The 17,160-nt window shown below is 38.0% G+C and overlaps 1 protein-coding gene across 1 annotated transcript in view; it reads right to left on the minus strand.

Moving 5' to 3' along the window:
- Positions 1-1,439: 1,439 nt before the first annotated feature.
- Positions 1,440-17,160, minus strand: part of HIBCH (3-hydroxyisobutyryl-CoA hydrolase) — an 80,164-nt gene continuing 64,443 nt past the window's right edge. The window contains exons 11-13 of the mRNA XM_065880608.1: positions 8,915-9,034; positions 4,616-4,649; positions 1,440-1,785 (exon numbers count right to left, since the gene is read on the minus strand). Of these exons, the coding sequence (XP_065736680.1) occupies positions 1,670-1,785; positions 4,616-4,649; positions 8,915-9,034 (270 nt within the window). The 3' untranslated portion in view covers positions 1,440-1,669. The remainder of the gene's footprint in view (positions 1,786-4,615; positions 4,650-8,914; positions 9,035-17,160) is intronic.

Genomic DNA, 17,160 nt, shown 5'->3' on the forward strand with positions numbered 1-17,160 from the left:
AGTGGGCACAGGCTCAGATGTATTCCCTACATCTTACTTGGCAAAACTCAACTTTTGTTAACAAATTCTCTTCACTGTAAGACTTAGCTATGAAATGGTATATTTTTTCCCAAATATTTTTGTGAAAACATTTTTCCTAACTGTTCAATAAAAGTCTAGTTGCAATTAACTAGTTATGAGTCCTTATTTAATTGAAGCAAGCAAATGCTTTTCACCATTGTGTGATTTCAAATTTTTTAACATAAAGGACTTAACATTTTCTGCATTTCTAGCAAATACAAAGAAAATAAAAGTCCATTTACACAAGTATTTTCTTAGATCATTCACATCCACATTTAGAAGCTTTAAGAATATAAATGTAAACATGTTCATTATCATGGCATCTTTTTTCCAAATATGTTCCTAATTTTGGGGGGAAGAAAAATGCTTCATGTTAAGTATATTGAGAACAGAAAATTTAAAGCAATTCCTTCTGGACTGCAATTTCCTCATCTATGAGAAGGGTGCAGGATATAATCTTTGATGTCTTTTCCGGTTCTGCCTGCTTTTCATTCTTTCACAAAACTGAAGTTCTCTTAGTTTCTGAGGGGTTTAGAATTATGGAAAAATTGTACCAAGCTATAAAGTAAATCATAAGCTGATCTTTAATTTAAAAATAATTCTTACCTAAACATTAACGTTCCAAGTCTGGAACATCCACAGTTGTGTACCTTAAAAAAAACTTATTTTGTCAACAGCACCAATTACTGAAGGTACTTCTATTTTGAACAGAAGTCCTCTTGTTTTCAAGTCCTTTCTCCTGATTTGAACTGTGTAAGAACAAATTACTGTTATCACACAAAAGTCTGATGTAAATTGCAGAAGGCAGAGTGTCTCTATCTTAGAGATTAGAGTTTTCTAATGCCTCATTCTACCAGATTAGCAAATACTCTAAACAACAAGAAATAATGCTTTTACTTTCCCCATAGGAAGAGATTCTGGTTAACTTCAGAAAAAGCCAAGGCTGAGTCGATAATACTGGAAAGACAACCTCATAATAACCTTTTCTCTTTGCCTGAGATTTCTATCATTATAAAAGGAACACTTCAGCTACAGAAACTCATAATTATTTTAAAATAGATTTATATATGGAGAAAATTCTATGAAGTGTTAACACAGTATCCCAAAAAATTTCAGTTTTTATTTTTTATAACCTATACATAAGTTTACTTAATCAACATTAAAAACCAATACCCTAAGCCAAAACATAAAGTTCCCATTTCAATTAGATATACTAACTCAAGAATCTAAGACCTTCAAATTTTCCCATCTTTTAAAATAGGGCTGGCAAAATTTTTCTGAAAAGGACCAGACAGTAAATATTTTAGGCTTTGCAGGCCTTGTAACCTCTACTGCAACTACTCAAAGCAGCCACAGATATGTCAACAGATGAGTAAAGCCATGTTCCCATAAAGTTTTATTTATGGACAATGATACTTGAATTTCATGTAATTTTCACATGCCACACAATATTGGTCTTTGATTTCTTTCTCCAACCATTTAAAAATGCAGAAACCATTCTTAGCTGAGGGATATATGAAAAAAAAAAAAAGGCAGCAGGTTGGCTTTGGCCCATGTGCCATAGTTTGCCAACTCTGCTCCGAAATAATACTTTAAAAATCCAGTCTCTTCAAAATTTCAAATCATTACTTCCCAGAGATTTGAAGTGATTATTCAAAGCTTCATCAGTAACTTCTTTTAGATCAGCTGGTTTCCACTTCGGACTCTGGTCTTTATCTATTAAAACTGTCAAGACATAAGAAACGTTAGTATTCTCTTTGGTTATTACCAGATTTTAATTACTGAATTGACACAAACTACCTTGGACTAGGCATATTTTTCTATAGCACATCTTTTTCTGCAAAGTTGAAATTTCTGTATGTGTTCCTTTTTCTTTTTCCCCTTAAATTAAGCCCTCACAGAATTGGATGATGACCTCACCTGCTAAGCCTGATGTCTCTAGCTTGAATACAGTCTGCTGAACTAATCCAGTGGTTTAAGCCTTAGAACTCTTTTTTCTTTTTCTAATAATATAATAAATGAAATCTCTCTTTAGCTTTTTATAAAAGAGGTAAAACCAGAGTTGGTGTGGCTTAAAGGGAAGGCAGGAGAGTGGGTAGGGCCCAGATCTGTCTTCTAACCTCCTCCACATTGAACTGAGAGGAAACTTACCTGAGGTACAGGGAAAGGGACTTTATACATAATTAAATGTGGATACAACTGTTTTGCTGAATCTTCTAGCTCACACTGAATTAAAATACCAGACCACCTTCAGGTTATCATGAGAAGCTCTGCTTCTCTTATTTCAGTGTAGTCATCACTTGGTGTAGCCACATAGTATCCCCACAGGATTTTAAGTATGAGGCAATCAATCCATAACCTCCTTTAAAAAGGGAGGAGAATGTCAATTTCCTGGTTGTGATAGTATACTACAGTTATACAAATGTTACCATTTGGGAAACTGGGTGGGGGGTATGCAGGATCTCTCCATATTATTTTTTTACACTGCATTTGAATCTACAATTATCTCAAAAAATTAAAAACAAAAAAGAAAGAGAACGGGGCTGTACCTAGTCTGGCTGTGGTAAGGAATTTCAGCCATGCTTAAAATGTGCGTAATTCTTGTGGGGAATTAAAGTATTTAAACATACAAAGCCTACAGTGAACCTTAAAAAATGAGTTAATCACTAAAAGACGAAATAGTTAAAGAAGCAATCTGGGAACCAAAGGCAGTAGGCTGCCTCAGAAGGTAGAGAGAAGGGGGCTTTATGCATAATTAAATGTGGATACTGGAGGTTCTCAAGGTTTGGCTGCCTAACTATAGGATTCCAGTGTCAGATCAGTGGTGATACTGAACACTGATGTTATGATCCCTGCCAGTTTGAAAGTTTTACATTCCCTGGACAGAGTAAATAAAAACAATCCTGGAGCATTCTTTCTACAAGAATCTCTTCCCTAAAAGCCCTCTGGGTCAATGCTATCTACCTCCTTGACAGTCCACTGAAGGTCAAATGGAAAGAAAATATTAATCAAATTTGCATGTTATTTAATTTCAAACTAACAAAATTTTTATTCTAGCATAGATAAAACAAGTTCTTGCCGTGTAGACAACTCAGGTTTTTCAGGTTTCATGAGGCACCCACTCAAATTCCAGTTGGTAGCTGTCTAGCTCTTCTGAGATAATCCTTTAAAAAATTTTTTCCTGTAAATTCTTCTAAAGGAAGAAGTTTATTCTAGATGTTAAAAGTAAGAATGTTTTACAGCCATTCCCCTAATTTGATAGTTTATTTTATCTAATTTGGTAACATACTTTATAATTAGTAAATTGTAGCAAACATTTGGTTATGTAAGAACATCTTAACAGTTTTACCCAGAATAGATACTGCTTTCTGAATAAAGAGATTATGCTGAAAGATGAGGTTACATACTTTCTCTTCATTAAAAAGTAGCTTGATAAGCACCTGGGCTATGAATCAGAACTTTGGTGCTGCTTGGTTTCAGCTTTTTCCTTAAAATAATTGACAGGATATCTAAAAGACAATACCTTTCTTTTCTAAGTTTAAGAAGGGCTGCTGTAACATGTAATGAATGAATACTTTAGCAACATAATCCAAGTAGCACACAGGTCCTCCTAAAATCAGAGGTCTAAGCTCTGATCCACATGCAGCAAGAATTTGCAGGGAATTAGTAGGATGAATGCATGTTTTCTATAAAACATATAGCCATTTCCTCTGACTCAACTCCACGTGTCCTCTAAAAGGATTTGTTTCTTTCTTATACTATATCATGCCAGAAATGAAGAGAATTATACCACAGTGACCAGTGTTTATTGAAGCTTACAGCTCAGAGAGCATAACCTTTTATTCAGATAAAGTATATCTAGAGTCTGTACTATATTAAAGTGATAAATAAAAACATAAGAAAATTAGATATGTAAGATACAAGCAGAGTGAAAGAACTCATTTTATACAACATAAATGACAGCTACTATTTATAGGCATATGGACTTATACATAAAAAGAATGGTTGCAGATTTGCTAGGAACAAAAAAATCAACTACTTCACTAGCTTTTTCTTAATATTCTTACTTTGAAGATGATAAGCAAAAATAGAAATTAATAATAGTAGCATATGTTACTAATTATGCCATGTTTTTTTCTCAATGTCAATGTTTAACTGCTAGGTTCCGGCAAACAGCTGGGATTTTAGAGGGGACTTCAGGCCTTTCTGCAGGAGAATAAACGTACCTTGCAAAGGCTTCAGCAGCAGAATTAATTTACAAACTCATGCTGCACTTAGCAGAGGGAGTCCCTGTGACTGTAGGAGAATGACTACCTCTTATATATACATTAGGGAGCGGTGGCCACATTATTGGAATTTTTTAAACAATACTGGTTTCAAAGACTGGTCTTCCCTCATATGCCAGTTGGTAATATTCAAAAAAAACACTTTGCAATTTTTATAAAAGTTTGATTTTCACTAATCAAACAACTATCATCTTTTTTTACTTCTTTAACAGTATCTGCTCAAAAATCGTATTTCCATAATAGCCAGGAAGAAAACAACTGTCACTTACCTGCCCTAACACCTTCATGAAAGTCATGGCCTCTCTGAAAGAAAATCAAGATTAAATGCAGAATTTCTGGGCATCTTCATTCCTGATCATCTCCTCTCTTCCAGCCACTTTAGCCCCCACTCCGTGGCCACACCCTGAGCCATGACATTCAGAGACTGGACCACCTCTGAGAACCCACTCTGATCACCTCCTCCTTTTCTTATTTGCTCAAATATCTCCACTGCTACAAATCCCTGATTTAACTGAGCTCCACTGATCTACGCGACTTTCTCACCATTTGTTCTGGCTTCACTCTGCTCTTCATCCAGCCCAGTTTCCCCAGTTCATTAATGCGGTCATTTTTTTTTTCTTGAAAACACCCTTATCTCCCTCAAGCCTTTCCCCCCCGCCCTTTATTCTATCTTGGCAAAATCTCAGCACCAGCTGAACCCTACTATTTACCTGCCTGTGTTCGAGCAGCTAAAATCTTACCACAGAAAAATCATATAACTGTGACTGGCTTCGTTTAAAATTCATGATCACAAATCTCAAACAGGCATGGAAAACTGCCTCACAATCCATGTTCTCTTCCCCAATGCAAGATAATGACTTCAACTGTCTTCTGTCCCCTCAACCTCTTCCCCTAGCAAGTTCTACTCTTTACACTATATTCTCCAGCTAATGAGTCAACCTTCTACTTTATTTTAAAAAAAGAAAAAAAGACGCCCTAAGAATATTCTCTTCTTCCCACCAAAACATCTGCAGCCCAACTACAGCCATCTGCACATGCCTTCCCTTTCCCGTCTAAGGAGGAAGGGACCCACCCCTGCCAAAGGCCAATCCTCCCCTGCCTTCCCATTCATATGCCCTCTTCTCAAGGACTAAGCCTGAGAAGGTCACCTGTGTCTCTTTTCCTGCCATCATCAATGTAGGCAGTATAACTTAGTGGTTGAGTGCATGCAGTTCAAATGTCCTGGGTTCACCTCCTGGCTCTATTACACAGTAACTATGTGACCTTGGGCTAGTAATTTCTCTAACTCCCAGTTTCCTTATATGAAATGGTAATATCAACACATCCATCCTAAGATTATCTTAATCCACATTCCAGCACAGCATCTGACACACAGTAAGTGTTCAGTAAATGTTAACTATTATTAGTATCATCAACATAATCCTTTTTCCCGATTGGCTCATTCCCAATCATTTACAAACATGTTCTAGTATCTTCCAAAGGAAATCTCACTTGATTCCACAGTCCCAGCTTCTACCCTATTTCTGTTTCAAGAAGAAAGGGTTGTGCACACAGTCTTCAATTCTTCACATCCCATTTACTCACTTCCCCTCCAGCTTACCACACTGCAACTTCTGCCTCCACACACCCCTGAGATGGCTTGCCAAAATCATCTGTAACTTCAGTATCGCCAAACGCAAAGCATGCCTTTATCCTCGTCTACTAGAGGCTTTGGCAGTGTTCCCTCCTCCTTGAAACACTCCTCTCCTCCTTTCATGACACCATGCTCTCCTGGTTCTCCCACCTCTGTCCATTTTCTCTTCCACTGCTCATTTTCCTTCTATATGATCTTATCCACTCTAAACTCAACACATCAGTGCCTGAGTGATCAATTCTGTTAAAAATAAGATCCTGCCCCTCCTCTGCTCAGAAAACATCCAGTGCCTTCCCATTTTACTCAGAACAAAAGCCAAAGTCTTATAAAGACCTCCACGGCCATGTATGCTCTGCACAGCCCTTGCCTATGCTGTCCGCTCTGACCTCCTTTCTCTCTCACTCACCGACCACCCCTGCCCCACTCCATCAGCAAGGCCCCCCTGCAGTTCCTAGAACAGGAAGGCCACCCCTCACCTCAGAGCTCTGTATGTCAGGTGCCCTCCAGATAGTGCATGGCTCACTCCCACACTTCTTTCAGGTTTCCACTCAAAGAACATCATCTCAGTGAGGTCGTCTCTGGTCTTCCTATCTACAAGTTCAGCTCCTGTCCCCCCGTATTCCATACCCTCCTTCCCGATTTACTTTTGCTCCTTAGCACCTGTAATAATATACTACATATTTTACAAATTTATCTGTTTATAGTCTATCTCCCCCACTATAAAGTAAGTTCCAGGAGGGCAGGGATGTCTCTGTTTTGTTTACCTATATATTAGTGCCTAGCACATGGTAAGCACTCTTATTTGTTAAGTAAATAAATCTCCAAAGTGTTCTTTTTTTTAATTGGCGTTAATGTCTCTCAGACTTAAATCTCTAACCCACACCTCTAAGCTCCAACTCCTAAATGTGTTCTTTCCTTCATATCCATCAAGGCCTATCAATTCTATCTCCTACGTTTGTCTTAAATCCATTTACTTCTCTCCACTGCCACTCTAGTCTAAGCCACTACTATTCTGCACCTGGATTACTGCAGTAAACTCATATCTGATCTCTATATCCACTCTGAATCCTCTCCCCAACCCCATCATCATTCAGTAGCAATAATTACCTTCCTAAAACCAAATCACCCCCTGCTGAAACCCACGAGGCTTTTCAACATTCTCATTTCTCACCCTTCAGGTCACTGATGAGCTGACATCTCAAAGATGTCTTCCTGGACCTACTTATTTAAAGCTTTCCCTTTGCTTCCCCCATTCCCTCTGGTCCTCACATCATTCTATCACCAACCCTGTAGGTTTCCTCTAGAGCACTTACCACAATTTGTAATTATTTTACTTATTTTGTTTACTTGTTCTTTATAGTCTCAGGAGGCTATAAATCCCATGAGAACAAGGACATACAACAGCATAATACTTAGCACAGTGCCTGGCACATAGCTAAACATATTTGCTGAGAGAATGAAGGAAGGAGGGACTCAATCAATCCAGGCAGTACACTAAATGTACAGTGAAAAACAGGGACTGGGTGAAGTGTACTGGGTAGGGGTCAGGAGCGTGACCATCTGGTTTCACACGCCATGTCTCTGCCACTTAACAGCTGCACCACCTTAGGCAGGTTACTTTACTTTTCTATGCCACTGTTTCCTCATCTGTAAAGTGGAAACAATAATAGTACCTGCCTTCTACAGATAGTGTAATATTTAACTGAGAGAATGCACGTAAAGTGCCTAGCATAGTACCTACTCATAATAAACAAAAGACCTCAGCTGCCATTTACATCCTATGGAGTGACCTCAATATACGACTAATAGAGCTTTATTTATGGTTGGATGAACTATTTTGAATAGCTTCACTATTTCAGGACACTTAAGACCATTAGGTATGTCTGCTTTCTAGTTATTAAACATAATATTTCCTTTAGGCCATGAGCGTATTAATCTAAGGGTCCTCTACACATAACACAAAAGAGATAATTCTGCTTTAAAAGAGTTTATCTGGGGACTCCCCTGGTGGTCCACCAGGTAAGACTCTGCACTCCCAACGCAGGGGGCCTGTGTTTGATCCCTGGTGAGGGTACTAGATCCCATGTGCATGCTGCAACTGAAGAGTTTGCATGCCGCAACTGAGTGTCCACATACTGCAACTAATAAGTCCACATGCCGCAACTAAAAGATACCACATGTCGCAACAAAGACCCGGCACAGCCTAAATAAATAAATTTTTTTTTTTTTTAAAGAGTTTATCTCGGGGGGCTTCCCTGGTGGCACAGTGGTTGAGAGTCCACCTGCCAATGCAGGGGACATGGGTTTGTGCCCCGGTCCGGGAGGATCCCACATGCCGCGGAGTGGCTGGGCCCGTGGGCCATGGCCGCTAGGCATCTGGAGCCTGTGCTCCGCAACAGTGAGAGGCCCACGACCACCAAAAAAATAAATAAATAAAAATAAAGACTTTATCTGGAAGAATAAATCACTATGACTCTGAAATATTTCATGAAATCAATAGTATTCTATGTGATTATTGCCTATTTTAAGTGTATCTATAATGGTATTTTCGATGCTAATCTATTAATTAAAACATATAAAAGACTAATAACTTCCCTTTGTGCATTTAGATTTAGAGAATTTATGCTTCTTGCCCAAGGTCAGAGACTATGCCTGAAAAATGGTTAAAATTTCTATTCTGAATTTCGCATGAGGTTAGAGTGCTTCTTACAATTACATGCAAAGGTAACTGCTGTTCCATAAAGGCTTATTAACAATCTGTGAGCAATATTCCCACGTGCCTTAAGCTAACTGGCCTGTTGTATTTTCATAGAGTCGATTTATAGATAGTTTCAATTTTCTTGTTTATAAATTTTCTATATTTTACATGTTCTACAATGAACATATATGACTTTCATAACTAGAAAATGCCAATACTTCAAAGAAAATTTCTTACCATACAAGCTTGACTCATCCGATATTCCATAGTTAATACTTCCTGCAAGGTCTTGGAAGACCCCTCCATGAGTTGCCTTAGTGTGATCTTTAGGGATGTTGGAGACATTTTATTAATTACCTATTAGAGAAAAAATTTACTAGTTTTAGCCCAATAGTTCCTTTACTGCTTATAATAAACTAGCTGAGTTTTGATATAAATCATATTAAAATTTGCTCCTTAACAATACTTTCATACAACGAAGTCTCATAAAAATAAGATTATGCCTTAGCCTAATCCTGCCAAAGCACCAAACAAAATTTTCTAATCCGGTACAACAAAACAGATCATTCTACAAGTGGAATAAATCCTATATCCATAACTGAAGTAATAAAGTACATCTACATTTTGTAGCCTGCCTGACATAAATTATCATCTCAACTACATAATAAGCAAGCAGTGATTATGCCTAAATAAAACTAATACACATCTCACAAAGCACTAATGTATCGGAGGACAGACATTTCACTTTCTAATATAAAGAAAGTGAAAGAGCAGAAATACAGTAGCTCCTCCTTCCCACTTTGTGACTCTAGAAAAGTGTCTCAACTATAGTCTTCACCTAAAAATAAATCCACTTACCTTGGAAGTAAAGAGAGAGACAATAATTCAAGGTATTGTGACGTGGTCTTCTCTAGTACCTAAATATTTGATAAAATAAGAAATATAGGCCTGACTCCTTGGCTACAATGCTATGCCACTTCCTTCTGAATTTAAAGATGTTATTACTCATGTTCCAATACGTGTGTCTGGCTGTGAATGCAACAGCTGCTGCAGGCGGTCCCATTACATGCGTATAAATCTGAGGCCTGCCCTTTCCTTTGTAATTGCAATATATAGTTTTCAGGCATGTTGTTGAGCGACTGTCTCAAAGGCATGAATTTCACTTTTTGAGTTCAAAGAACTCTCCCCACATCAAGATTCCAGGTTCTCTGTATCATCCTCAAATTTGGCAACAGATTCAGACAACAGACTGAGAGGGTAGGGCAGTATCTTACCAAGCAGTTGCCAGAGCTTAAATAGATGACTACTGTACAGGAAAAGCTGAGGGAAGATGAGTACCCTACCTACAGCCACAATGCTGAAGAGAAGATGAGAAGGAGAGAGAAACAGTTAAGTCTTTTATGAATCTAGATCATATTCGCAGGAACTCATGCTTCTGCCCTCAGTGCTGTATGGACATGATCCCATTCAATGCCCTGACAGCGCTCCTACTCCATGTTCTCACCTTTCTGGGTGCAGGCCACAAGGATGATGGCACCCTGCAGCAGTCCGCATACTGTGCTGGGGGCCCATCCTTTCCATAGCCAAGTAGGTAATGCGTCCATTTTATTTCCAAACCCAGTAGTTTTCTCTGGTCAGAGCAATGCTCATGTTATCACAATGAAGATCTAGAAGAACTTCATTCACAATGCTAAAAGGTGTACTTCAGGGAGGGACACAGCTACCTTCTATCTTTTCTAGTCTGCAAAAACAATGAAGCTACAATTCCCTTTCCAACAGGGCTGCGGTGTGCAAGCTCACAATTATGCACCTCACTCAGTACTACCGTTATGATTAACTGCCTGTGTCCTCAATTCTTAGTTGGGTACTTTATGTGCCATCTAGACACAAAACTGTCTCTCGCCATACTTCCTCACCTGGCTACCAACTAATTTCATAAGAAAGGCCACTTAAGGTCCCCAGTTGTCTGTGCTTGTGCCATATACACAAACTAGAAAAAAAAATGGGAAGAAAATTTCATTAAAAAAGCTCCACTGGTTCAGACATTTCATGAAATAGTAAAAGATGTTTTCATAAGACAGATATAATAGAAGAAGAAACTGTAGTCTCCAACCACTCAATATGCTGGCACTTCAGCACAGAGGCTAAGGTTTTGGACTCTAGAGTGAGACAGCTCTGAGGTGGAATCTCAGCTCCACTGCCTCCTACATGATTGACCTTAGTTTCCTCATTTGTGAAATGAAGATAATAAATATTACCCACCTCATAAATGGCATGGCAATACAGGATAGTGCAATGTGTCAGAAAGCAAGCAAATCAAGGAAGGGAAGGAATTGAGCACATTTTCCTTAGCTCTCAGGCAAGTATGTTCACACATATGCACATTTTACAAATGAGGAAACCAGACTCATGAATTTGTCCAAGGTCACACAGAGCAGGAATCCAAACCTAACCCAGCCAACTCCAAAGCCTACCTCCTCATACTATATGAGGCTATAAAAGTAGTCAAGAAGGTCAAAGGCTGAAGAAACGTCAAAAAGAACAAAGATGGAGGAGAGGACATTGTGTCAGGTGAAGAAGTGAATAAAAACTTGTTTGTGGGGACTTCCCTGGTGGCGCAGTGGTTAAGAATCTTCCTGCCAATGCAGGGGACATGGGTTCGAGCCCTGGTCCGGGAAGATCCCACATGCTGTGAAGCAACTAAGCCCGTGTGCCACAACTGCTGAGCCTGCACTCTAGAGCGCGTGAGCCACAACTACTGAAGCCCACGAGCCACACTACTGAAGCCCATGCGCCTAGAGCCCATGCTCCGCAACAAGAGAAGCCACTGCAACAAAGAGGAGCCCCTGCTCTCAGCAACTAGAGAAAGTCTGCGCAGCAACGAAGACCCAATGCAGCCAAAAATAAATAAATAAATAAATTTATTTATTAAAAAGAAAACTTGTTTGTGTAATTTCAATGGCAAAGAGGAAGACAAAGTCAGGAGAGTAGCTTGAGGAAAAACAGAGTCAAGGGAAGGCTTTTTTGTAAGGCTAGGAAAGCTTTGAAAATGATAGAAGAAAATATGCCACTAACTCAAGAAGGTAAAATTGAAGATACTGAAAGAGGGAGATGGCTGATGCAATTAGTTCCTAGAGTAGGCAGAAAAGGATGAAATAAGACCACAGATGGGGATGTTTCCCTTGACAAGGAAGTGGGACATATTAGAGCAGTGGTCCCCAACCCTTTTGGCACCACGGGCTGGTTTCGTGGAAGATAATTTTTCCACGACGGGTTCGGGGGGATGTTCAGGCGGTAACGCCAGGGATGGGGGGTGATGGAAGGCGGCAGATGAAGCTTCGCTGGTTCGCCCGCCACTCACCTCCTACTGTGCAGCCTGGTTCCTAACAGGCTGAGGACTGGTACCAGTCTGCGGCCCAGGGCTTTGGGACCCCCGTGTTAGAGGAATCAAAGAAGGGATGATGGAAGAGCATTAAAGGAGCTAACATAGCTTCATTCATGATAAAGGGAACACAGACTGTTCTGGAAATTTTGATAATGATTAGGACTTGGATCTTAAGCTAAGCCAGAAATGTGTATGGATACAACCCTGCGCCCACCCATACAACTAACTGAATGGACACATTTCTGCGTATTAGAGGAACACTGGTCAGCGTTCTAATCAATTTATCTGACCCTTTAAAGATTAGTTGTCTCCTGTATATCAAATAGCCAACTTCTTTTTTCCTTTATTTTTATCAAATGATTCACATTCTCATCTCAATTCAACAATATTACTGAGCATTTATTATGCATTAGACACTTCAGGGGAGACAATAATCAACAGCACACGGTCCTTGCACTCAAAGCATTATGAGCACTATAATCACTGCCTTTTGGGTAAGAATCCTAGGAACCCTTCTTCTGGTTAAGTTTTATTTATTAAGTCCTAGGAAATTTACCACAAAAGGAAAACTCAGGATAATGCCTCTGACCCTCTCCTCAGGAGTCTGCCAGAACACTCAATAATATATAGTATGACATTAATTATCAAGAGAAAAACAGTATTCAACAAGCCTACTGATTACAATTAGAAAATTTCTACCAAGTAGGACTCAGAGTTGACTCAAGGGCTATAACAACTATTTCTCTGACTCACTAAGTGATCTTAGAAAATGATCTCTTGAATTCTTTCCTTTATAAAAAAGGATATCATGTATAACATTCTTTAAAAGTCTAGGCTCTGCCAGTTTTAATCTCAAAAGAAGGAACACTAACAGGAATTCAAGTAAATTTAGATCATTTTACTTTTTAAAAATGCATTAAAAAATAGAGCTGATACTGACTTACATTACATACAGGGTAAAGACAATGAACAGGAAATGAGAGCTTAAGAAGCTAATTAAAAGGCAACAAATTAGCTTATTCTTCATCTAACTCAAAAGAATACATAAAGGTATAGGAAAAATATAAATGGGTGTAATTTTGCTCTCCTCTGAAAAATGGCTACAGCATATTTCCAATCTATTAATATGAGATGAACTTTCTAATCATTCCATTAAAAAACCAAATTCACTACGTGTAAAAACTTCGTTGAACCGTTAAAAATGCCATCAAGATAAAAGTTTAAGTAAGCCACAGACAGTAACCACTTAAGAAGTGTTCAATGTACATTACAGAGGTCAGAGGAGAAGGATAAATCATTTGCTCATATTATACTATAGAAAATTATTTAATTTGAATAGCTGATACTTTAAAATACTTGCAAGGCACAAGAGAAATAAATCAGTGCAAAACAGGTCAAAACAAATTATTTGAAAGCATACAGAAAACATTTTGAGTAGAAACAATGTTTTCTACGAGGGCAAATGACACTTAGAAAATAAAAAACTAAGGAATACTATAATTAGAAACACTTTATACAGTTGGATTTTTAACTTAAGAAAAATCTAAAATAGTATATCCAATCACTTTTTTAAAAGGCCATAAGAACATAAACATAGCTAAAATAACAGATCTCAAAACCCCAAAATAACAAACTCCTGTTCTACATTATAGTTGGTTAATGTAAAGAGTTTGTAATGAAATCTCTTGTTTATGGACCATTATGGATCTGCCCCAAATCTTCAGGACATCTTCTCCACATTTTGAACAGAAAATTTCTGTTCAATAAATGCCACCATTAAGATAGAAAAAAGGCAAGTAACAGATAGGAGGAAGATATATGTAGTACATGTACTGGATAAAGGACTTAATTAGCAGAAGATAGAAATAATTCCTACAAATTAACAGTAATAATAAAAAAGATTTAATAGGCACTTCGCAAGGAAGGATACCACAGCCAATAAAGGTATGAATTGATGCTCAACCCCATTAGTCATCATGGATGCAAATTAAAACCACTATGCAATGCTATTTTACATACATCAGAATGACGAATATGAAAAAGACAAATAATATCAAGTGTTGGTGAGAATGTAGAGCAACTTAGTATCCAATGTAAATTGGTACAACCATATTGGAAAACTTTTTGACAGTAACTACTAAGATAAATGTACATGCTTTAAATTAAACAGAGGCCATCTGAGGTGCCCTTAATGCTTTAGTAGACTGTAAGCAAACCAAAATCTAAGCCTGTAATGCCTCAAGGTTAAAAATTGAAACCTAAGGACAGCCAATCATAAATAGCCAATTAGCCTTTCCCAACTAAAGCAACTGCTTAAGCTACAGCCAATCAATATTTCCTTGCTTTGCTTCCTCCTCCTCTGCATAAAAGGCTTCCCCTAAGCTCCTATCAGTAGAGCTTTTCTTACCACTTCTGCTTTGGTGCTGCCTGATTTAGATCAATTTTTGCTCAAAAAAAAACTATCAAAAAAATTTTTTTTTTTTTTTTTTTTGCGGTACACGGGCCTCTCACCATTGTGGCCTCTCCCGTTGCGGAGCACAGGCTCCGGACACGCAGGCTCAGCGGCCATGGCTCACGGGCCCAGCCGCTACGCGTCATGCGGGATCTTCCCGGACCGGGGAACGAACCCGTGTCCCCTGCATCGGCAGGCGGACTCTCAACCACTGTGCCACCAAGGAAGCCCTATCAAAATTCTTAATATGCTTTAGTGTATCTTTTAACAACATGTGATGACTTTGCAGTACTACTCCTGGGTATATACAGAAATCCATATCTTTGTTAACAAAAGACACAGACAAAATTGTTCATAGCAGCATTATTTCTAACAGTAAAAACCTACAAACAACCCCAAATGTGCACAAACAGTAGAAATAAATAAATAAAATGTGATATATCACACAATGGAATAACTTAAAGCAATGAAACCAAACCACTGCTACATACAACATTGGTGAACCTCACAAATACAATGCTGAGCAAAAGACAGACAGAAAACTATGATTTTATATATAACTCAAAAACAAAATCTATGGTGTTAAAAATCAGTATATGGTTAGCCTAGGGAGAGGTAGTGACTGGGATGGGACTCAATAAGACATATCGAGTGCCTAATTTATTCTGGGTGTTCATTATGTTTATGTTGTAAAAAGTTTTCAGCTATACATTGTAACTTTCCTGTACTTCAAAAAAAAATGAATTCTTAAAATACATACACACTCAGAAAAAATTCACTGAATTCAAGCTCTTTAGTTTAACATAAGGCTCCTCACAGTCTGGTTCCAATCATCTTTTTGGCCATATTTTCTGACACTTTACTCCTTGTTCCCAGCTCTGCATTCTCCTAACATTTGTCCTTTGAGTATGTGCTTTGTTCTGTCTGATATACCCTTTGCCACTTGACAACTCATTCCCATCTTTTATTCTCTGCTCAGAGGTCTCCTCTGTGAAGCCTTTAAGACTCCTTCCACCATTTTCTGGACACCCACAATAATTTGTGCAAGCCTCTAGCTTAGTAGCACTTAACCGTATTTTGTTTATGTGTCTATTCCACTGGATTGTGAACTCCCTCTGAGAACAGCTACTGAATTTTCATTTTTGAAACTCAGTGGCAGCACAGCACCTTACGCATTCATTCATCATACCTACCATGTGAAAAGCTCTGTGACAGGTGTCTGGAAATACAGGAGTAAGCAAGCTTCTCAGCAGCTTATAGTCTGCTATAGATGGCACTCAATAAAGCAAAAAGACAGGAGCAGTAGAGAGAAAAGGACACATAATGGAGACAGGGACAAGCAGGTAGAGGTCTTTATGGAATAACACTGTCATTTCTATGGTGTTCAACACTGCCACTAAATACCTGAAGCTTTGTTGTGCTGTTTTAAGGCTTAAAAGGGAAATATTTCTTATCATTTGTCCTTGGGATTGAATGAAATTAAGTACAAGGTAGAATTTAAGCCACAGTAAATCACATCATCTGTTATTTTAAAACCAAGCGGCATAAGCCCCTGTTATATCCTGTCTGTTAAACAGGTCTTTGATTTTTTTAACTAGTTTATATCAACTGTAGTTAAGAGTTATGTTTTGCTATGAATTGTGAATATTTTTCTAAATAATCATCTTACACATTATGTACTTGTATCTATAAATCTTTTCCAGAAATGTTCAGATTGACCAAAAACACAATAGAAACACTAAATACCTAAACGAGTTGGTCTACTTCACCGAATACTACAGCTTCACAGACATATTTTTGTTTTTAAATATTTTTTCACCATTCTGGAGGGTCATATTGTTTTAAAGAAATGGGCACTAATATTTCTTTTCCCTTATAAAAGGCTTAGAACCAGTCCAAGAGTGCTTTTTGCAACCTTAAGATTTTTCCGGTAATTTCTTAAAAGCATTAACAATTTAAAAAAAAATGTAAAGACAGTACCTAAAGACGCAGGTACTCCTGTTTGATGATATCCTAAATGTTCATGATAGCACTTAAGGGTCACTAAGCTCCATCAGTGGACTGGAAACTGTTTTCTCTTCCTGTCTACATAAATTGATGCATTTTCCCCTTAAGGTTTATTGTACTCTTTCCCAAAGGAACAATGCGTCCATCAACACTGCCATTCAGTTACTCTTATTAATAGCAATTAACTGCACAGTGTAATAGGTACCTTCAGCAAATATAATGCCCACTTCTACAGGTCAAACTGTTTTTTAAACATAATTGGGCATATCATTTTATTTTTTAAATAATTAGCTTTACTGAGATGTAATTTACATATGATAAAATTCACTCATTTTAAGTGCATAGGTCCATAAATTTTGATAGATGTATACAGTTGTACAACTACCCCACAATCAAGATATAGAATATTTCCATCACCCCAAAGAGTTCTACTTCCCTCAGTTCTATCCCTGGGCAGCTGATTTGTTTTCTGGGCCTACAGTTTTGCCTTTTCCAGAATTTCATAAAAATAAAATCACACGTAGGTAATCCTTGTGTCTGCCTTCTTTCACTTGGCATAATGCTTCTGAGATTCATCCAAGCTGTTTAATGTATCAGCTCATCCTTTCTTATAGCTGACTATAATATTCTACTGTATGA

This window comes from Phocoena phocoena, chromosome 7 (assembly GCF_963924675.1).
Source record: "Phocoena phocoena chromosome 7, mPhoPho1.1, whole genome shotgun sequence".
Classification (NCBI taxonomy): Eukaryota; Metazoa; Chordata; class Mammalia; order Artiodactyla; family Phocoenidae; genus Phocoena; species Phocoena phocoena.